At 43.9% G+C, this 22553-nt stretch overlaps 1 protein-coding gene across 1 annotated transcript in view; it reads right to left on the bottom strand.

Moving 5' to 3' along the window:
* Positions 1-1248: 1248 nt before the first annotated feature.
* Positions 1249-22553, bottom strand: part of ep300a (E1A binding protein p300 a) — a 43919-nt gene continuing 22614 nt past the window's right edge. The window contains exons 20-31 of the mRNA XM_056296590.1: positions 21903-21983; positions 20596-20652; positions 19744-19821; positions 19474-19541; positions 13367-13517; positions 12427-12573; positions 12149-12262; positions 11678-11843; positions 10572-10739; positions 8682-8843; positions 7482-7763; positions 1249-5502 (exon numbers count right to left, since the gene is read on the bottom strand). Coding sequence (XP_056152565.1) covers positions 2311-5502; positions 7482-7763; positions 8682-8843; positions 10572-10739; positions 11678-11843; positions 12149-12262; positions 12427-12573; positions 13367-13517; positions 19474-19541; positions 19744-19821; positions 20596-20652; positions 21903-21983 — 4666 coding nt within the window. The 3' untranslated portion in view covers positions 1249-2310. The remainder of the gene's footprint in view (positions 5503-7481; positions 7764-8681; positions 8844-10571; positions 10740-11677; positions 11844-12148; positions 12263-12426; positions 12574-13366; positions 13518-19473; positions 19542-19743; positions 19822-20595; positions 20653-21902; positions 21984-22553) is intronic.

Raw genomic sequence — 22553 nt, 5'->3', positions numbered from 1 at the left:
ATATTCCATTTGAATACTAAACAAATATTTAAATAGTCTTTATTTCCAGTCTCTTGGAGAAGAAATGATAAGAAAAAAAAAGAAAAAAAAGGACAATTTGTTCAGTTGTCGTCGGTTTGTACAGTGACTCAGTATGTTTTACATCTATTTCCATGTACATGAAACGTTTCTTCTAGAGGAGGATGTGGCGCGGTTTGTCTCCGCGTCCTCCCCGGGGCAAACTGAATGAGCGTCCTCAGTGTCATTTTGCATTACCAAAAAACAACTTCAATACAAAAGAAAAAAAAACAAACAAAAAAAAAACAAAAACAAAATAAACCCCCAACGTTTTATATCTAGTAATTCCTGTAGCTTCAAGTTTTTTTTCAAAAAAATAAAATTAAATAATATATCTATATATAAAAGACAAAGAGTTCATTCCTTGTGTTTTATAAAATAAGTCTCAAGATATATTGCCACCTGGTTCTGTTGCCCCCCCTCCCTCCCCGACCCCAAAATCCACAGCAAGCCCCGCCTTTGACAAAAATAGTGAGCGTGTGAATATTGTGTCTTCAGTCCTCTCCCGTAAAAAGCTAAAAGACCAAAAATCTAAACTCTGTCCGTCCACCCTCCGTCCTCCCGCCGCCCGCCCATCCTCCGTCTGGTTGTGCACGTCTTTCCTGTCCCGAGTGTCACGTGGTTAACGCTGCAGTGTGTGTGTGTGTGTGTGTGAGAGACTTGTTATAATTACCTCCCTAACCCCCCCCCGCCCCCCCAAGACGTCAGTCAAAAATACACGTAGAAAGGCGCAGCGGTGCTCACAACCTACGACCCCACCCCCTGCCCCGCCCCACCCCACCCCACACGGTACCTTTACAAAATATCAATACTGTACAGTAGCTCAGAGTATTCTTTGTCACTAGAGAGAAAAGAAAATCCAAACACGAAGTAAAACGAGCGGCAGGCACGAAGTCCCGTCTGCTGCTCGGGGTCTCGAACGTTTGTACAGCTCCTCATTTTTAACGCTTTTCATTTTTACTACAAAAAGAACAAAACGGCGCTTCAGTCCATCGCTTCCTCACTTTGTACAGTAATAACCTCTTAAATTAATGGTTGCGAGGGTGGAAGGGAAGGAGATGACGCTGCGGACCGAAACGGGCGTGAGAGACTCGAGGGGCGTCCCGCCAGGACCCCCCTTTTACACCATCCCTCCCCAGAACTCCATTCACCTCCTCCTCCTCCCCCCCGGCACATCACAGATCACCTGATTATATACAAAAGACTTCAAAACGGGAACGCTCGAGACGGAGGAGGCGCACCGCTGCCATCAGCATCCACCCGGCCAGACTCCGCCCGTCTCTGCTGTGGAGTGTCAGTGTTGGGGTGAGGTGGTGCGGGGGGAAAATGATGGGAGTGAACATTCATAGAAAGGAGAAGGGAAAAAGAACCCAAAGGGGATGAAAGGCAGGCGGAGAAGTTGCTCCAGGATTTCAGTCTTTTTTTTCTCCCCCCCCCCCACCAGAATCCGACCGGAGCCACCGTATTCCCCTCCTGTACTCCGCCAACACTGTGGAGGTTCAACTCTGATCTCCAAAAACCCATAAAAAACAGTCATCTTCATCTCCATCTGATTGACTTCTGTACAGTAATTAACAAAAATAGATCTTCTGTGCAGATGAATTGTTGCGGTCGCCCAAGAGAAAAGCTTCCCGGTAAAGTAGGATATGTCATCGTTGGTTTCGAGTCAAAAACAAAACAAAACAAACCGCGAGGATTATATCATAGGAAATAAAAAAAAACCCCTCTCTGCTAAACAGATACAATCATGACTGGGTACTGGAGGAGGAAACCAAAACGAGGAAAAGGTACATCATAACAACTCACTTTAATTTTTCGCCACATTTAAAATCTTAAAAATATTCATAAAAAAGGCAAAACTCTCAGTCCTCAAAAATATCACGTGTCGTAGACCAAGGAAGAAACAACTCCGACCCAAAATACCTCCCCGTCCAACTTTTTGTACACAATTGGCAAAAATATATAGATATATATTAACAGCAATAAGTTACCATCATTTTAATTTATTCATTTATTGACTTCTAAGATTTATGTTGCAGCTCCCATAGGAAGGAAGGTTCAGTTCTTCTCATTTGTACATCAGAAAAATATTTAAATAAAAAATAAAAGCTTCTAAAAGCCCGAAAGCCATTATTTCCCGTTGTTCTGTTTCAAAACAGTTCATCATCATCATCGAGACATAGAGCGAGAAACAGAGAGCGAGAGAGAGAGAGAGAGAGAGAGAGAGCGCGACGTGACAGGATGGACTCTAGGCTACATTAGGTCTAAGCTGTTGTGGTTCATATTTGTTCCTATTTCCTGGTTATTTTTGTTGTTGCCATTGCTGCTGTTGTTGGTATTCCCTCCCAACATGTCCGACTGGCCTCCCTGCCCCCCATGCATCCCAGTTATCCCACTCAGCTGGGACATGATGGCATTCTGGTCCGACCCAAACTGACCTGATTCCACTGGGTTACCCTGCTGCTGCTGCGATGGCGGCTGCTGTTGGGGTTGAGGCGGCGGTGCCATACCAGGGTGATGCTGCTGACCAAGATGGCCAGGATGAGGTGAGCCGGTCTGGGTCTGTGGGGAGATGCGGTGGGGGGACGGCTGGGGCTGGGAGGTGGGCTGCATGCGTGGGGAGGGACTCGAGTGAGGAGGCTGGGACTGGGGCCGTGGGGAGGGCTGAGGAGATCTGACCTGGCTGCTGAGCGACCCAGCAGGACCTAGACCTCCCTGCCCCTGTAGATGAGGGTGAGGGGACTGGGCCAACTGTTGCTGAGGACTCATGGGACTGCTGTGCTGGGCTGGAGACCCCCCACCCAGGTGCTGCTGCTGCAGGAGCCTTTGTTGGATGGCCTGGTGAAGTATAGCTTGGGAACTCTGTGTCTGCTGGGAACCTCCACCCCCGCTGCCAACTCCCCCCTGCTGGGGTTGGCCCTGACCTGGTCCTCCTTGTCCAGGCTGGAGCTGAGGTCCTCCTGCTCCTGCAGCGTTCCCCCCGTCCTGTCCTTGGAGCCCACCCATTGAATTCTGCTGCTGCTGCTGCATTTGTATCTGATGTTGTAGCCTTTGCTGAAGAGCTGCAGCCACCTGCTGGTGGGACATGGAGCCTGGGTAGCCTGGCTGCTGTGCTGTCTGTCCTGGTGCACCCTGGGGAACTCCTTGTTGTTGCTGGGGAACTCCTACTCCTCCTCCTCCAACAGGCTGGGGCTGAGATGATGGGGGTATCCCCTGCTGCCCTTGCCCTGGCTGCATGAACGCCTGCTGGCCTTGCTGCTGAAGACCCTGAGGCTGCTGGAACTGTCCATGGTTCCCCATCTGCTGCTGTTGCAAGTGTCGTCTCATTAGCTCTCTGAACTGTGGATTCATATTGGACATGTTGCTCTGTTGGCCTGGTTGCATTGCACCTTGCTGCTGCTGCTGTAGTGCAGCCATTTGCTGCTGCTGTTGTTGCAGGTTCCCAGGCAACATCGGGCGCTGCTGCTGTTGTTGCTGTAGCTGCTGAAGCTGAGCCATGGTGGGCATGTTGCCTGCCCCTCCTACACCCTGAGCCATGTTCATCCCTGGCTGGGCGCTTTGGGTCACGTTAACTTGTTGTTGTCCATCTATGTTGGCCAGCGGGTTACCACCCGGCCCCCCAGCTCCTCCTGCCCCTGGAAGCCCGACTGCCGCCCCCTGAAACCTCACACCTCCAGGACCACCCTGCGGTGGCACTCCTGTTCCTCCAGCGGCACCCTGAGCTCCTTGGTACCTGGCTGTTCTCTGCTTGATGAAAGCTGCCATGAGCAGGGGGTTGGAGCGGAGGATGTTCAGGACTTGCTGCTGCTGGAGGGGGGAGCTTGGGGAGCGGAGGGTTCGAAGGAGTTCTTGTAGCGCCGCCTGAGGGAGACTTCCTGATCCAGCTGCCCCAGCCATTGCAGTAGCAGCCCCCACGATACCCCCTGGACCGCCCATAAGCTGCATCAACCCACGGTTGGCAGCTTGTGACTGCTGTTGCTGGGGCAGCTGTTGCTGTTGTTGCTGGGCAACTGCTTGCTGCTGCTGTGGAGTCATGTGACCCATCATACCTGGCCTCTGCTGTGTGTTCATGGCTGGCCCACCCGCACCCCACTGCTGGCTTGGAGACTGAATCTGCCCGCCACCTCCCTGCTGGACCTGCTGGAGCTGCTGTTGGACTTGAGGGGGCAGCTGGGATTGAGCACCTCCTTGCTGCATCCCTGCAAGCATTCCTTGCTGCTGTGGGTCTAACATAGTCCTGCCAGCTACTCCCTGAGCCTGGGGTGGCATGCCCTGGGCCCCTACCATCCCAGCCCCAGGGTGAGGCATGCCCATCTGAGCCTGGGGATTCTGGTGGTGAGGGTGTGGAGGCATCACGCCCCCCTGACCCTGAGCCTGTCTCTGCAGGATCTGGGCCTGGGCCTGAGCCTGAGCCATTTGTCTCTGGGTCTCTGCTAGACGTTGGATCTTCAGGGCCGTCTCCACTGCAGCTAGCGGAGGACCTTGTTGCTGACCCTGCACAGGGAGGGATCCCTGTCCTGGGGTGGGCTGCTGTTGCTGTTGCTGGGGAGGGGTGGTCGCACCTAGCCCTGGTTTCCCCATGGACTGATGAAGCGGAGAGGCTCCTGGTGGTCTGGGGTTGTACGGGGGCAGACCACCCGGGTGCTGCTGAACATTGGGGGGCTGGGGAGAGCTCATCATCCCGCCTCCACCTCCGGCTCCTCCACCCATTGTCTGAAACTGGTGATGGAGGTGGTGCTGAGGAGGCATGGCACCGGCTGGCTGCTGTAGCTGCTGCTGTCCAGGTGTCCCCATGCCGCCCATTCCGCCAATCCCAACCCCCTGTTGCTGGGGGAGCGCAGGCATGCTCCCTTGGGTCGGGGTCTGAGGGGTGGGGGGCTGTGTGCCTACAGATGTAGGGGTGCTGGGACCAGTGGCGCCGTTGTTGTTATTGGCTCCTGGTGAAGGTAAGCCCCCATTCCCTCCAGGCGCTCCACCAAGGGGAGGCTGACCTACCCTCTGCATGCTGGCCATCCTCCTTCTCAGCATTTGGGCCTGCTGGAGCCTGTGCTGCAACTGCTGCTGCCGGAGTTTGTGCTTGATGTTGAGGCAGAACGGGACGGGGCACTTGTTCTCCTGGCAGTGCTTGGCATGATAGCAGCACAGGGCGATGAGTTGCTTGCAAATGGGACAGCCACCGTTGGTCTTTCTCTTGCAGCCCTTGGTGTGCTGCACCACCCTCTTCATCTTCTGGCAAGAGGGCAAGGAGCAGTTGGCGTTGCGGCACTGGCACGCATGCACCAGAGACTGGATGCAGCGCTGTATGCTCAGCCGGCGGGAGTCTCCAGGACTTTGTGTGGCCGCAGCCGTTTGGTTGCTGCTCTCGTCGTCCAAACCGAGGCCCAGCTTCTCCATCTTGTGCTCATGGCCCTTAGAATTGTAGCAGGTGATGCACAGGTCGTAGTCCTGGGACAGAGTGAGAGAAAGAGAAGGGTGAGGTAAATGCTGGCTAAAAATATGTATAAGTGATTTAGAACCACCTCCCTGGCAGTGCAATTTTACTATAACCAATAGCGCACCAAGACCGCAACATTTTCCAGCCTTACAAAAGTTCAAGTTTTAAAACGCTTCGTCTTTGTCATAAAGACAAACAATCAGACTCACTGACAGGATGAATGAATTACTGTCGGGGCAAACATTTATTCAAACATCCTCCATCCCTGTCCACCACAGCTCACTTAAGCCTTTTATAGACGAGGGGTGTAACAATACACAAACATCACGGTTCGGTAGGTACCTCAGGTTTTGAAGTCACAGTTCGGTACATTTTGGGTACAGCAGGGGGGAAAAGAAACCAAATTGCTTTTTTTTTTTGATTACACAGTGGTTTACTGAACAAACTATGGCTCTGTCTTTCTTAAATAAATAAAAAAATAAATAAAAATAAAGTCTGTCAATACTAATGCAACCGGCTGCAATCTACTAATAAAAAAGTAAATCAAAATATTCTCTCAAATAAATAAAAATATGATAAAATAAACATACATTAAGGTGCAGTATTTAGAAAATTAACTGCACTTAAATTGTATTTTATTTGTATTCACATAAACAGCTTTCAGCTTCTCATTAGGACTGTGCAACAAATGTTTTCTCAAATAAAAAAATATAACAAATTAAATATTTATTAAGGTGCAACATTTAGAAAATTAATTGTACTTGAACTGCACCGTACTTGTATTCACATTAGCAGCTTTCAGCTTCACATTAGGGCTGTGAAACGAGTCCCAGCTTCTACTGAGAGTCATCGTATTTTCATGTTTGTCCCCCCCAGAAAAATTAACTTCTCTACGTTGTTTGCAGAATGGCCTGGCAGCCTGTCAAGGGTGTCTCCCCAGCTGCTGCCCAATGACTGCTGGGATAGGCTCCAGCATCCCCGCGACCCCGAGAGATAAGCGGTTCGGATAATGGATGGATGGACCATGTTTGCAGAAAGGACAGATCTGCGCGCACTAAGCTCTAGTTTATCTGCGTTTGTCACAACTACGAGGCTGCGCTGTGCTAAATTCCCTGCAGTCTCTCTGAAGCATGTGCATGTGTGCGTGCATGCTTAGTGGGTGGGTTGAAAGCACAACATCCGGCCCTTTGCAAAAGTTGCTAAAGGGGAAACTTGGGAGTTTTAAATCAAATTCCGCACACAAAAAAAGTTCCATACATGCAGTGGACAAAGCAACGCTGCATTTGTTCTGTACACATGCGTGCCAAACCAATAGACCCATACCGAAAATTTTCAGTACAAATATGTGTACTGTTACACCCCTAGTATAGGCTTTGCAGTTTCAGCCCGTCTAATGCAAACAAACATCTCGTATCACAGGCAAAAGCCTTGGTACCACACGTTTTCTTAAGTCTTGTTGATTATGACAGGGTCTACATCCATCTTGGACTGCCGTAGAGTTCTACCAGGTTCAGAATTGTTTTGAACTCATTAACGTGGTGTGGCAGGTATGACAAGCTGATCTCCGTGACTGACTGGAATGTTGCCAGAAATGACATACCACATGGTACAGGATTATAACCACAAATGCAAATCATGCTGGTGAAGACAGTGTTCCCTCATCAACTTTCTGTTGTCTGTCCTATTCCTCATCTTTTTACTGCACAAAGCAATACTGCTGTCACATCAACAGTTGTTGTTCAGAAATATAGCTCCCGAACAACAACTCGTGACACACCCCTTATGTGCTGTTGCTCTATTGGGTGATGTAGCATGGAGAGATTTGCATTGTGTGTCATCAGAATTTTTGCCAATTGTACAATCCGGACAGATTAATAAAGATTTTTAACCTTATCACATTGCACAGTGTGATGTGTAATAACTGTAGGTGGCAGAATGTGTCACACAGAATGATTAAGTCTTACTCCCCTCCTTCCATCCCGTTCCTCACCTCACAGACTGTGCAGTGGAACCGTGTCTCCACGTGGTGTTTGCACTCATTGCAGGTGTAGACAAAGCGATCCTGGCTCTGGTTGTGGAGCTCCACCAACATACACATTGAGCTCCACTTGGACCTCCTCAAGGAGCTGAACTCCAGATGTTTGTCGCGAGCTATTGTCAGGAAAGCATCGCGGCCATCCATCAGGTCGCAAGCCATCAGTGGATCTGGGTCCGTGATGGGGGGAAGAGAGTTGGCCATGGGGCCTGCAATCAACCGGATCACAAAGAACACCTAGAAGAGGAGGGGACAAGGGGGAGGAGGTGCGGTCCAAGACAGGCAGAATGTGGCACCAACATTAACATGGTTAGTGTGACGTTCCTATGTGCCATCATGGACAGCAGCCACTCTATGCCGCTCCCTGTTTTGTTTACTGTTGTTGAATTTAGGAACCAAAAAACAAAACAAAACAAAGGAGGAACTTCTCTGTTCTAACAGAGTAATGGAGACCATGTGCATTTTGTACAGGAAGTATCCGATTGCTTCCAAACAATTCCTTTCCAAAATCATTTCTTATTACTTTTTATTGTTTGTCTTCTTGTGAACTTTGTTCTTACATTCAGTTCTTAAAAAATTTGCTTTATGTTCAACCTAATACTTTAAGCAACCAGCCAAGACTAACTTCTTATATATGCAAACTTACTTTGTTAATAAAACTGATTTTGAATATAAAATTAACAGGGTTAGGGGTTAAATTCCCTGTGCTCAATGGCTAGAGCATGGCACTAATACTGCCAGGACTTTGGATTCCATTACCTCTTGGACCTCCCTTGCTAAATGTAAGCCCAATAAGGGCTGAAAAGCATCTAGAATAAACATGTAAATCATATGCTTTTCATAGTTGTACAAAGGCAGTGTGAGGAGTAGGGGCTAATTGACTGGGTTAGAGAGGCTTCACAGAGGACATGGATAGAACACATAATATTCATGACATTATAAACACCGGATAAAGAAACCTCATTTGGTTTCTTATTAGTAACAGACACTATCAAATAAAAATGAGTAAGACAGTTGTCATTGTAAAGAAACCTTTATTCTATACTTTCTATAAATATATAAATATAGTATAGATTTTAAAAAAGCTATGATTATTAAAAGTATTATTATAGATTAGATTTGGATTCCCACAAAATGTCCCTCCTTTCCCCATACCTCTTTGTGTTTCTCCATTGTGGCGTAGAGTTTCTGGGAAAGATCATTGGAGACATTGGGCATCCCTGGCTTCTTCTTATTGGCCCGGCTAAGGCTGCTCTTGTTCTTACTCGTCTTCTTGTTATTCTTTTTCTTGGCATTTTTACTGTCACCTTTCGTAGCCTGTTTTGGGAAGCAGGGAGGAACATGTATCAGATAAAAAAATACTAGGTCGTCCGCGGTGATGTAGCTGTCTTAAGCATCGGCTTTGTGTTGATGCAGTTGCCCACTGGAGACGGGTTCGTGCCCCGGTCTCGTCAGATCCGACTATGGCCGGACTCGACGAAGCAGCAACAATTGGCAACGCTATCTTCGGGAGGGGGGCGGAGTTGGCTTGTGTTTGTCATATGAATGCATCTCTGTGTGTGTCGGAAAAAGCAGTGGTTCGGCCTGGACTCGCCTTGTCACGAAAGTGGGGAGGCGTCTTCTTCGAGACTGCCGGCCGGAGAGATGCAGTTGGCAAACGCATACAGTACGAGGGTGGGTGTTTGAACTAAAATAGGGATTGATTGGCCACTAAATTGGGAGAAAAGGAAAAAAAAAAAAAACAAATAAATTTAAAGAAAAAAAAAAAAACTAGGTCAGAACCTAGTATATGGCTGGACTGTGTATGGGCAATGTTTGAAATTGTGGCCATTTTTTTTTTTACAGGGATAGTCAGTGGTAGGTGTCTATAATGTGAATTCCTTGATATTAAATGTTCATCTTCAATTTTTTGTAGTGGTCCCAGTAATATTTTTGTTAAAGTGTACTGAAGTAGCATATCACATGACATGGTTAACCAACATCCGAGTATAAAAAAATTTAAAAGAAAGAAGCTATAAATGCAGTTGCAAGAACAATACTTTCCACTCATATCTTGGGATATTTGAATTGAAAGAACTTCATTCAATTGTAATTATCCATCCATCCATCCATCCATTATCCAAACCTGTCACTTCCCCCTCCTCTTTCATCTGTTTTTACCTATGGATGTCTCGTTTTTCTAAGACTCAGTCTGTATTGACAGGCAAATTCACAAAGAATGATAGCACCATGAATTGGGTATCACCTACAACCGCTATCTGCCCCTTCTCAAGGTCCAATTCAGAAAAGATATTATGCAAATGATATCACAGCGCACACAAACCCATTAAGTTTTACAGCGGAGTGAAATTTGCCCTTGTTTTGCATCTGATTGCAATTATTCTTGTGGAGAGTATAATTGGTGGCTTTACACCAACAACACAGTAGGAAGGTTCAATGTCATCAAGTATAACAAAAATTGCTGGACCCCTGTGTCTGTGAATGATTTCGGTCTTAGTTAAATCAAAAAGTGATATTTTCCTTTGAAATATCCACTCAAGAGAATGCCTGGCACAACGATGCCTTCACCTGGCCACAATCACTGCTGCCATGATCACGAAAGTCTGGGCGTGACACCCGTTATAAATGCGTTTCAGTTACCACCAACTCTGAAGACACTAATAATTTTCACTCTAACTGTGTGTGGCTATTAGCACAGGCGTTTGTGAATTGGATTTTTTTTTGCAATGAGGCTTATTTGCATAGAAAGGGGCCCAATTTTGCATCAAATGTATGTGTATTACCTAATATAAATACGTGAAAATTGCATTAGTGCACCGCAACGCTATTTGCTTGGCAGCACAGTTAGGGGTGTATTTCACCCTTGGCAGGTGCTTTGAGACTTAGTTTCTTTTTGTCTTATTTGTGAAGGTTTAGTGGCCGCAAAAGCCGCACAATCGTTTTGTGAATTTGCCAGTGAGTGTTTTGTCAGTGATTGTTATTTGGAGTGCTTTAACTGTGCGCTCTCCCTCATGCCTCTTAATAACAGGACTGTTTAACACTTACATCGATACTTTCATTAGAAGTGCTGTTCTCTTCTCGTTTTCTCTCCTCCTCCTCCTGCTCTAGCTCTTTGATACTCTCTTCCAGTACATTGGGCCAGAAGTCACCTTCAAAGTAAGGCAACTCTTTGGCGCTGGTCAGACGGTCCTCTGTCGCCTGCTTGAAAATATCCTGAAGGAGAAAATGGGAGATGCAGTGAGCTGGATGTGGGCATAAACCAGTAATATAAGCAGTAATGATTTTCATGTATACATGCACTTTACTTTCTGTCATTAATGTTCATCCCCTTGCATTTCAGGCGGGAACACTGCCGTTTTTAGTTGGAAAATTACAAACATCTAAATCCTGGTTAATTTTTCCATTGGCTGGTACGTGCGTCTCCCGTCTGCCATATTAGTAGGTGACCAAGCATTATTTGAATTATTCTTTTCTAAAAATTTTTTTTGACTGTAGTGAAAGTTGCAAAAAAAAGACCAATTAGCCACAATGGCCTGTGGAGTAATGCAGACAGTGCATGCTTGACAGATCTGCACTTGCACCATTTTTACATATTTTCATCTCCATCACTCATTTTAGGCATATTCCACCTTGGATAGAACAACACATATCCACAAGGGATGTACCCTTCTGTTGTCAATTTAAAAGTGCAACATGAAGCCAAATTTGGTCATTATTTCCATGTTATTGCCGCTTTTTTACATCATTGGTTTCCTGGGAATACGAAACAAGAGCCTGTGATCAGCTGCACCAATTAGAAGACATCTGATGAAACCACACCTTCTAGTGTCAAGCCTGTAGTCTGCTCAGCCAATCAGAAGCAATATGTTAACACAAGACTCAATTCCTTGTTTGCTAGCTTGGTCAATGGAGATGGAAGATAAAAACATACAAGTTTTACCATCTCTGACCCAAATGTTACAATATAAAATTTGCGTAACAAAAACCTAACAGAAATTGGATCAAGTCTTTAGATTCTAGCTACATTTTGAAATCCACAACCAAACTGGCTAACTGACAAATATTCAACTATATCAGAAGTGTGTTGGGTGTGGCCACATAATGGAGCAACATGTTCCATACTCTCTGGACTTGAGTCCTCAGCCCCATACCTTGTAGTCATGCACTATCCTCTCTGCCACAGCCTTGTCCAGCATCTTCTTGTACCACTCCTGTAGGCGTTTGGGCTTGGGAATCTTTTGGTCCACAGGGTGACAGTGGAATATGTAGTCATCCCCCTCGCTGGGTGGACAGGCCCAGATATGACCTGTAGTGTAGCTGAGGAACAAACGAAACACCCGAAAAATTGGGAGCATTCAGAGAGTAACAAAAACAAATAGTTCATGGAAAAGCCAAACAAATGACTGGGCAACACTTGAAATTCAAAAACAATACCAGTTCTGAAAATATTTTAATCTGTCAATTTTTGTTAGAGGGTATCACAAGCCACTGAGCAATACCAAAACACTGGAAAAATGTTTTCAATGGAAAAACACAACCAAACCTATTTTACTGTTAATTTTTTACACTGTCAAAGCAGTGTATTATTACAGCTGTGAAACGGTGTTAATATCAGTACTCACCCTAACTTCTTGACATACTCCAGGTAGCCAATGAGGATCTCGTGGTAGACTCCTGTTCTCAGAGAGCGAGGCCGGAAGAAGTGCACACTATCCAGATAGGAGATGTACACTCGCCTAACGGGAAAAAGCAAACAAAAGGATTTGATCATTTACAAGATTAAGTCTGAGCTCTTAACAAAAGTAAAAGGCAGACACTATTTTAATAAATGCAGGGTTCTTTCCACATGTAAATATTAAAATTCTTGTGAAATACAGTTTTAACACTGTGACGCGCTCACCTCTGGTTGGGGGGAGGGCAGTCAGAGCCATACTCCTGGACATGCATGCCGAAGAAACAAACATCCGCTCCATCGATATCCTCAAATGCAAACAGTGCTTTGGTTCTGTATGGGAAAGACTCTGCCATCTCACCGTTGTCCACAAACCTGGAGATAAGTGGATGACAATGGTGTTCGTTTACTGTAAGTTAAATAAAGAAACTGTATATAGTAATAAAATAACATGATAATTACAGTGACATGTTCAACATCAAGAAAGTCATGTTGCCGTTACTAAATGCAGCAGAAGTATTAAAACCACAATGATTCTTTGATGAATATAAACCAGTTACCACACCTAATATTTATTTGGAAAGATTATTTTTGGGTCAATGTTTATTTTTTTTGGAGAGGAAAGTGAAATTAAGACAAGATGGAGTAGAAGGAGGGCATAACATGCAGGATTTGTCACGGATCTTCCTCAAACCTAGAACGTTGCTGTCAGGCCAGAGCCAACCCAGTACTGGCCTACCTAGTTGAGCTGCAAGGTCTCCCCATATATGACTTTCAGTTTGTTGGGACTTCAAACCCACTGATATGTAAGATTTAAAATCTCTATGAATCTGAATGTGATGATAAACACTTGATCCTAAAGCCTCATTCTGCTTCTGACTGCTGCGAAGTTAGTTTTGGATTAAGATCTTAAGCTGCAAACATTTCAGTCTTACAACTGGTAGCCTGAAAATAGGAATTTAGTAACAGTATGGTGGGGGCATTGAAGGTTAATGTAAGGGTAATATTCAACCTTGAGACTGAATAAAGTTAATCTTAATCTTTCTTTCATCTTGTGCTGTATAAATCTTTTAGCCATCCATCCGATATGCTCACGACATCGCAAAAAACTAGACAAGCATCTCAGACTTTGGATGTGGACAAATTATTAGGCATCTCTTTTCTGTACCTGGACTTCATGCCTGGTTTGACTTCCACCACTTTGTCAGAGACATGGACCACTCGGATGAAAACTTCCCCTGACTCAGGGTGGCCCTGCCGCTTCAGGAAGTCATTCACCCTCCCCTCCAGGAAACAACCCAGCTTTGTCTGGGGCAACCCTGTGTGGAGAGAGACGCAGGTTGAGAGATGGTATTATTATATGTATGGACTGGACTGTTACAGGACTGTAACACAAAGATCAAAAGGGAAACTAAATACAGCCCACTGTGGCAAATTTGTAATTTGTGATATTGGGCTATACAAATACAATTGACTTGACTTGACAGACTATTAAGAGTAATGCCTTTATTGGTTTATGATTGTGTTATCAGTCTGCAAGTAAACCTGTTCAAAGAGAAAAATGTAATGAAAATGTGCATGTCATTTCAGACGGAAGATGAACTCCAAGTAGTTTAGGTGAAAGAAGGAAAAGGAAAACAAGGCGATACTTCTTCATCACAATCATTGAAAAATCTCATGGTAACTCAAAAGCAGATTAAAAAATTAAATGGTCAAAACAATATCATAACAAAGCTAATTGAATTAAAAGGTAAATGACACAATCCTACAGAGTCCGGCTGATGTGTCAATATTTTGTTGAGTCAGTGGCTACCGTAGCCTGAAGTTTCACAGTTCAACAAAGCAATGCGTGTACTGTAAATACTAATGAGCCACACTAGCATTAAGACCAGTATATGAGACAGAGGTTGCATCTCTCAAGTCTTTCAGGGCAAAGAATATCTATGGTATGGACACACTCATGTTGAAAGAGATCAATTCCTCAATCGCTAACCCACTAATGCATATCATTAATACTTCATTGGTTCAACGGAGGTTTCCTAACTCATGGAAGCCTGCGGTTGTGGCCCCTATATTCAAAGGTGGTCACCCTCTTCTGACCACTAACTACAGGTCATCAGTATTTTACCCATGGTATCAAAGGTATTTGAAAAACTGGCTGTCAAACAAATCATTGACCATCTCAACAATAGCTCCTTCCCACTTTAACAAATACAATTGGATTCAGGGCTAATCACTCGACAGAAACAGCTACATGTTACTTCATAGAAAAAGTTAAGTTAATGGACAAAGGCAGGGTTGTGAGGGCCATGTTCCTTGATTTACAGAAAGCAGTCAGCAGCTTTTCATAAAAACCTACTCCATAAACTACCCAACTTCAACTTTTCCACAGTTTTTCAACCATACCAAATCTTACCTCTCATTCTGTTCCCAACTTGTCAAAATCGATAATTATAAATCTAACCCCCTATATCTATCAACCGGTGTCCCGCAGGGCTCTATACTGGGCCCACTCCTGTTCAGCATGTTAACGATCTGCCTTCTGTGTGTATGAAAAATTTGATATCTTAATGTATGCTGATGATAGTTATTTTTACAAACAGTAAAACTGCAAAAGAGGTTGCAATCAAGCTAACAGGTGTTATGTTGAAGTTCATATGCTGGCTTAACTAACGTTGTTTGTAACAGAATGTGTCAAAAACGGTGTGCATTTTTCTCATAAGGCCACAGCCTAGATTTAGAGCAAGATATTCTCATTTCAGGAGAGAGAATACAAGCTGTCTCAATACAAATATTTAGGAGTACATATATATTCAAACTTCAGCTTCAAAACCCTCATAAAAAAATCTGTAGTAAAGTGAAGTTCAGTTTGGCATATTACAGGTTTACCAGAAACTTCCTATCAACTGAGGCAGCCAAGATATACTTTCACCTCAATGGTTCTTTCCCACATCACCTATTGTCCGATATGTTGGTCTAATACCACTGGAGTCATAAAAACAAGCACTGAAAACTTTAAACAAGAAGCCATTCAGTTTTTATTTTTGCCATATTCTAGAGAAATATGATCTGCTTAGCTCGGAAAACCCCATCAAATATAAACATCTCTCTCCAATGTGTGACTTATGTCTTTTCTTATCTCTTCTCCGATGTATTGTGAATGGTGTGATGTCAGTCTTCTCTGTGTGCATGGGTAGTCTGTCCTAGGCTGTTCCTGGTGGCATCTTACACTGCTTGGCATCCTTCTCATGATATTCTTCATATATCTTATAATCCCGTTATAACTCTGTTATCCTCTTTCAATATTTTATTCTGTACACACAACATCCATTGCATGTTATCAGTCTTGGGAGAGATTCCTCCTCTGTTGCTCTCCCTGAGGTTTCTTCCTATTTTTTCTCCCTGTTAGTGTTTTTTAGAGAGTTGTTCCTTATCCGATGCAAGGGTCTAAAGACAGGATGTTGTAATCGCTGTAACTTTGTGATTTGTGATATTGGGCTATACAAATAAAATTGACTTGAAAAAATATCTGCCTAGTTTATAAGATTATACATGGTTTAGCTCCTCCTCCTCTTGTCTGGCTTCATCAACTTCAAATCTACCGCAAACAGAGCTACTAGAGGTGCAGCTAAAGGGGACTGCACAATCCCACTAAAAAAACTGCATTTAGCCAGGCTGTCTTTTCCTTTAGATCATCACATCAATGGAATTCAGTAAAAATGAATTAGAGAGTCTCCATCCTATTATTCATTCAATGTAATGTTAAGAATGGCTTATTGAGAACCAACAATGTCAACACTGATGCTATTCTCATCCACCTTTAACATTACTGTACTCGTACCATACCTGTATCATCTGTTATTGGATTTTGTCAACTCATGTTGTTTAACTGTATTGTGAGTGTTTCTCATACATTGATTTATTTGCGGTGGCCCGCCACAATATCAACATTGACCTCCACAAATTGATTTTCTATTTTATCATTTAGAATTGTGCTGCTTCTCTGTCCTCTCCTTTGCTCTCTGCCTAGGGCAGGGCTGCATGCTCAGTGCATGCTCCACCCACCCCCACACACACCCACGCACTCACTCACTATGGGACGCCAAGTGTAACAGATCCCTTTTCATAGACCAAAATTCATAAATTCATTGCGAAACCATATAACACCGTAACACCTTTTGTCCATGAAAACACGTTAGCATTGTGTTCACAAAATGTTGAAGAGAGCACATACTTTCATGCACAGAAATCCAAACGGACAATTCCTGTCGTGCACTTAATTGACTGTTGTGCTTTTCATTTTGTGGTAAAATGGCTGAATGCACTTTGGCTCTATGTGGACAAAGGAAACTGATTTTGGAGACAAAAGTAATTCTGTCCATGTGATATCCTAGGCCAGCATTTATGCTTTTGTAGCACGAAATGCAGAATGCGCTACACTATCATCATTCCATGCCATCGAATATTCATTTTGTCCACTTAACTGTTTTGCTATATTACTGAAAGTGTGATGTGCACGAAAGGGGTTTAGCACAATATATTCCGGGACTCCACAGTTACAGAAGGCATTCTGCGAACAAACGCAAAGGCTGCTAGAACTTTCGTAGACGTCAGTTTTTTGCAAAGGACAAAATCAATTATGTTCATTTATGGAATGAATTATGTATCATGAAATCGAACAGCAGAAGAAGAGAAGATTACTCAAAGATGAATTGAGTTGACGTCAATGATGCTCGTTACTGTATGTGCAATAAATAGCAAAAGGCCAAAACGTGCTTTATCAAAGCACCTGTTCAACAAGCACGTAGAAAAGCCCTTTTTTGTTATCCGCAGTCTCCTAGCATGTTGAGTGATGTCACTTAGTTGAGCGATGAAAAGTATCTGTCAATAAACGCATCCAGATGAACGCATTCAACCTTCTTTGATGTTCCGAACAAGGTGAAACAAAAGCTGTCTGTATGGAGCTCGCTTGTCTTAGTTTGCCACAAATCTTCAAATCTGGCAAATTCTTTGAAACGTAGCTACTGGCTGAGACAAAGCAGCCCCTCCTCCCTTTGCCAGCGGTGCATGCAGGCAGTGAATCACAGCAGCAGCAGTGGGAGGAGGACGGAGGACAGGATGAATGACTGCTACTGACTGATGTCTATGTTCTGCAGTCTTTCTAAATTTCACTCAGTATGTTGATGTCAGGAATATTATTTATTTTACTGACATTTTAGATTTCTTTCCAGCGAGATATTCTAGAGTTTATAGTGACTTTGCTGTTGGGAACATCACTGTTGCTGCTCTAGAAACAGTATTTAGTTGTATTTAACATATAAATCAACGGTCATCTTGTTCTTAATTTATTCTTTTTTTAAAAATTATAATAAAAAAAAAAAACCCAATTATTTAGTAATGAGAACGAACCGGTAAGAGTATTGATAAAGCCTAACATACCCACCCCGACAGCTGGTTAGTAGCTTCGCCCTGACTTTGGGAGGTTGAGCAAACCACAGCACAGATCACTTCACTAGAAGCCTTCTTTAACCAGTGTTATTTTGTGATTAGGGCTGTCACGATATCAGAGTTTCACTACACGATCATTGTGGACAAAAGAATTCACGATAATGATATCGTAATATCTATAAAAATTTGGGGAAAAAAATACTAATGCTATCAGTCAAATTCATCTTTAACTTTGTTTATTGTTTGTTTCGTCTCCTTTTTGGCAAATGAATTACATTCAACATGTGTGTAGGGAGGTGGAGAGTCTGTCACCATAACTGTACAAAACAGTACAAAAAACCCAACAATTACACTTAATGGATAGTGAAAAGGCAACCAGATGAGCTGATAAACAAAAGATCCACAAGACCTTCCATCTGCCATCAACACGACGTCACCTGAAACACAACCACTTGCAGGGAGCAGGGGACAGAGTCTGTGAGTGAGACCACAGGCTGACAACTAACCACTCTGGTATACTGTGATTTAAAGTCCACTGACCATTTCCTGCATAATTCTTTCCTCTTTCCATTTTTCATGACATGATTTTGTACTGCAGTAGTAGCCACACACTGTGGTTGTAGCTAGCTAGCTAGTTACCGCATCACGGTGTCATGTCTGGTGTGTGTGGCGCATCGGGGGAGGGAGACAAAGCCAGAACGGAAAGAAATGGAAATTATTTAAGAGGCACTGGATTACTTACATGATTTTATCACGTGTTTTATTAACATTATATCAGTATTTCATTTTTTTTCAATATCATGGTTATCATCAATACCCCTATTTGTGATTATTATTTTTTATGGTGCACAGCGCGATCACCCATACAAACATGAAGAATTACTTCATTTCCCCCGTATTATTTTTTTTCTGGACCCCTCCCCCCTTTCTCCCCAATTGTATCCGGCCAATTACCCCACTCTTCCAAGCCATCCCGGTCGCTGCTCCACCCCATGTCGATCGGGGGAGGGCTGCAGACTACCACATGCCTCCTCCGATACATGTGGAGTCGCCAGCCGGTTCTTTTCACCTGACAGTGAGGAGTTTCGCCAGAGGGACGTAGTGCGTGGGAGGATCACGCTATTCCCCCCAGTTCCCCTCCCTCCTGAACAGGTGCCCCAACCAACCAGAGGAGGCGCTAGTGCAGCGACCAGGACACATATCCACTTCCGGCTTCCAACCCGCAGACATGGCCAATTACGTCTGTAGCGACAACCGACCAAGCCGGAGGTAACATGGGGATTTGAACCAACGATCCCCGTGTTGGTAGGCAATAGAATAGACCACTGCGCTCCACGGATGCCATTTCCCCCCATTTTAAAACGCAAGTTAAATCATTCATGTAGCTTTTAATAGATATTGAATGTTTCCCAGATAATGAATACATAAAAGTTACGATTGTCAAAGATTGTTCCGACGGTGTGGAAGTAGAAATCCCCCCGTCAGTAGCCACCACAAACAGAATCTAATTCTGTGGGAAACTCTTTTCACATGTGTTTTATTTTTTTTATTACAATGTAGTATGTTTTTAACTATTGTACATGTATTATTTTTTATTATTCTAGGGATGCCTAACAACATCAGGCAATGAGACTGCTGATGAAAATGACCCTTTTGGCGAACTCGGGTACATTTACATTTGTTTGAATGTTGACTAATGTACACTGTCCCTTTTCAAATAAAAATTTAATTTAATTTTTAAATTAAAAAAGTAGCAAAGTAGGTAATTGCAATGTATTCAAAAAATTAAGTCAAGGAAGAGGAGGGACGGAGGAAAGAGGAACTTACTTTTGGCAGCATACTTGTTCTCTTTTCTCGTCTTATTCGTCTTCTTCAAGCAGCCATCACATACAAAACTGAGGGGAGAAACCAGAGGATGACTAAGCTGACTGTAGGAACTAGATGGACTGAATCATAAGAAGGAGATCCAGCCTGTTGAAAACTGAAAACCTCAAGTGAAGGCAGGATGCAGAAATGTTTATAGATATGCTACATCTATTCATGCCATGGTAACGTCTGTGCGAGTTTGAAATCCTACTGTGTTTAAGAGTAACTCACCCTAGTGGCCAGATCGTTTCGTTGTGTAAAACACAGATCTGATGCATTCGACGTCCGCAGTCCATACATTCCACAAGCCTGGAAGATATCACATACAAATTAGACGCTCCTCTTCTTTTGATTACGGTTGGTTTGAACAGCAATGGCATTACAACACTATATATCCCAGCCGCTGAGGATGCACAAGCCAGTGCATTCTGTGCCGGTCCCAAGCCCAGATAAATGGGGAGGGTTGCGTCAGGGAGGGCATCTGGCGTAAGATCTTTGCCAAATCAAAGATGTGGCTCATAAATCAGAAACGAGTATATTAGAGGGGCAGCTCAGGTTGGACGGTTTGGAAACAAAGCAAGAGAGGCAAGACTGAGATGGTTTGGACATGTGTGGAGGAGAGATGCCGGCACTGTTGTGTCAGCACCTTCCCAACAAACCACAGTAAAAATAACGTTGAACCTGAGTTTAAGTTGTTGATGGCTGGTAAAGGTCATCTACGAACCTGTTCTGTCATATCTGCTTACTAGACACGACAACTTCACTTCTTCAAACTCAACACTACCTGCCACCTTCTACGACTGGCTTTTGTGGTGAAGACATAAAACACCATGTGCCATATAATCTGTAATATAATCTTTCCCCGGGGGAAACCTACCCAGTAGTAATCACTAAGATGTGCAAATACAAAAGCATTCACGAGGGGCATTTGTTTGCATGTACTGTAAGAAGATTATTAGTTGGACTTAAAAATGCACACTAGAGGTGAATGATGGACAGACCACATGCATTAATGGCAGTCGTTAAACGGCAATGGATGAGAGTTTGAAACATTATGCGCTACAGAACAATGAAAGAACTTACAGTTCAGGGTCCAGTGTGTCATTCTTCTTCTTCTCAAACTGATCCTTGTTAATAGACCTGGAATGACCCAAGAGGGGGTATTAAGACATGCAGCACAACACGAGACATACTGATGGTCACTGGGTCAAGAACACAATAGGGGATTTTTATTTTTATTTGAAAAATTAGCAAAACAATGTATTGAATTACTGCTGTTGCTTTAAAATTATTGTATATCCAAAGTTTTTAATTATGAAAGTTTGTCATGATGATGCCCTGTGCACTTTCTAAAACCAGAAGAGGTCTGAATATGTTTTTTGCACTGTTACGAGAAACGCACACCACAGAGGACTGATGACACTCCAAAATCAAGTAACAATGGCGGAAAATTCTGCTTAACTGGATTTACAAAAGGTCCTCGTGACCGCAGCAGGATTTTATGCGAGTTACAAGACTGAAGTAAGCTGTAAATGAAGAGTTTATATACAATAGGAGGGCTGAATACGTTAAGCTGACTAAGCAATGACAATGCATCATAAAGTCTCAACAAATACAGCAGGGATGACACATCATAAAGAAAACAAACATGCTAAAAAAGGTTTTCTCCCCAACGGGCAAGAGAAATATGATATAAAGACCACATGTTTTCCATATCAAAATCACAGCCAACTGTCAAGTTGATTAAAAGCTCTGACACAGTCCAGCTGTACACATCCACACTTTCTCGTGGGTAGAAATAAAGGCTGCAACAGGGAAACCCCACATGGAACATTAAGCCAGTGTGAAAGTATTTAAATTACCCGTAAGTTAAACCAACGGTTACAACACTTGGAAGGGAGGCTGTACACTTACTCCCTCAAAGGCAAACTTGTTTATAATTTTTATTACAAAGGTTGTAAAAAGGTCCTTCCTAAAGTATGTGACAAACCTCCAGTTTATACAGACTCTCTTCCTGCAAACTTAAAGCTGGGTATCGGAGACTACACACTCTGATTTAATTTATAATTTGACTTGCTAAGAGGGATATAGAATCCAATTTTATCCAATAAATATATGTTTTTACAACAGAATAAGACCTCTGAACAACAGTTTGTTACCTCTACCAGTGCCCATCGGAGTTGAAGCCAACAGGATTCGGCTGCTGACTAGAGCCATTTTCCAACTCTTAAGGTATTTTCATGAAAATTTCAGCTCTGAGGACCACAAAGTTCTTTTCAGAGGCAATAAAATTCTAATCTAGGGAAAACTTCATCCAACGAAGCCCTGGTCTTTCCTGGCTCATGTACAGAGAGAAAATCATGTCGAAGTCAATAGGCAGAGGAACTCACGTCTGTGGCTGTGTGGGGTCATCGCCCAGAGAAACCATCTCTCCCTGGATCTCGTTGAAACACTTCTCGCAGAAGTGGTACCTGTCAGCAAGAAGCCCAAATTTTGGTGAACTACAGCGTCCCCCACAGCACAGCCAATCACAGACAGCGCATGGGAAGGCAGCCACCAATCAGGACAGGACATGGGCAGGGCAGTGCAGGACAAGCGGGGCAGGCAGGAAGTAGAAGCACAGGGCAGCAGGGGAGTCGTCATCACAACAGCCAATCATGATTCAGGATTAAGGGTTTGGTGGCGGGTGGAGCAGGGGGGAGGGTGTAGGGGTGTGTTTTGAGGTGCATGATTGGTCAAGGCGAAAGCAAACCAATGCGGACATCACAGGCATTGGAAGGGAGAGCAGACAATGCGGATGGTACAGACCAGGACAAGACAGACATCCAGGACAACACACAGCAGAAATCCAAGGCAAAACACAGATTAGCGATTTGGACAAGTGAGGATGAGCAACAACAACCACAACATCACAGCTAGCATAGCCAGAGCAGCATTAACCGGGGGGGTAAAAGGGAGGCAGGAGTTTGAAGAGGTGACAGCAGGCGAAGGCAGAGGGGTGGTAGCATGGAAAATGATGCAGACACTGAACAAATATGAAC

The sequence above is a fragment of the Lampris incognitus genome, chromosome 17, assembly GCF_029633865.1.
Source record: "Lampris incognitus isolate fLamInc1 chromosome 17, fLamInc1.hap2, whole genome shotgun sequence".
Lineage (NCBI taxonomy): Eukaryota > Metazoa > Chordata > Actinopteri > Lampriformes > Lampridae > Lampris > Lampris incognitus.
The sequence above is the reverse complement of the archived record's forward strand: the minus strand, read 5'-3'. Positions and strand labels throughout refer to the sequence as shown.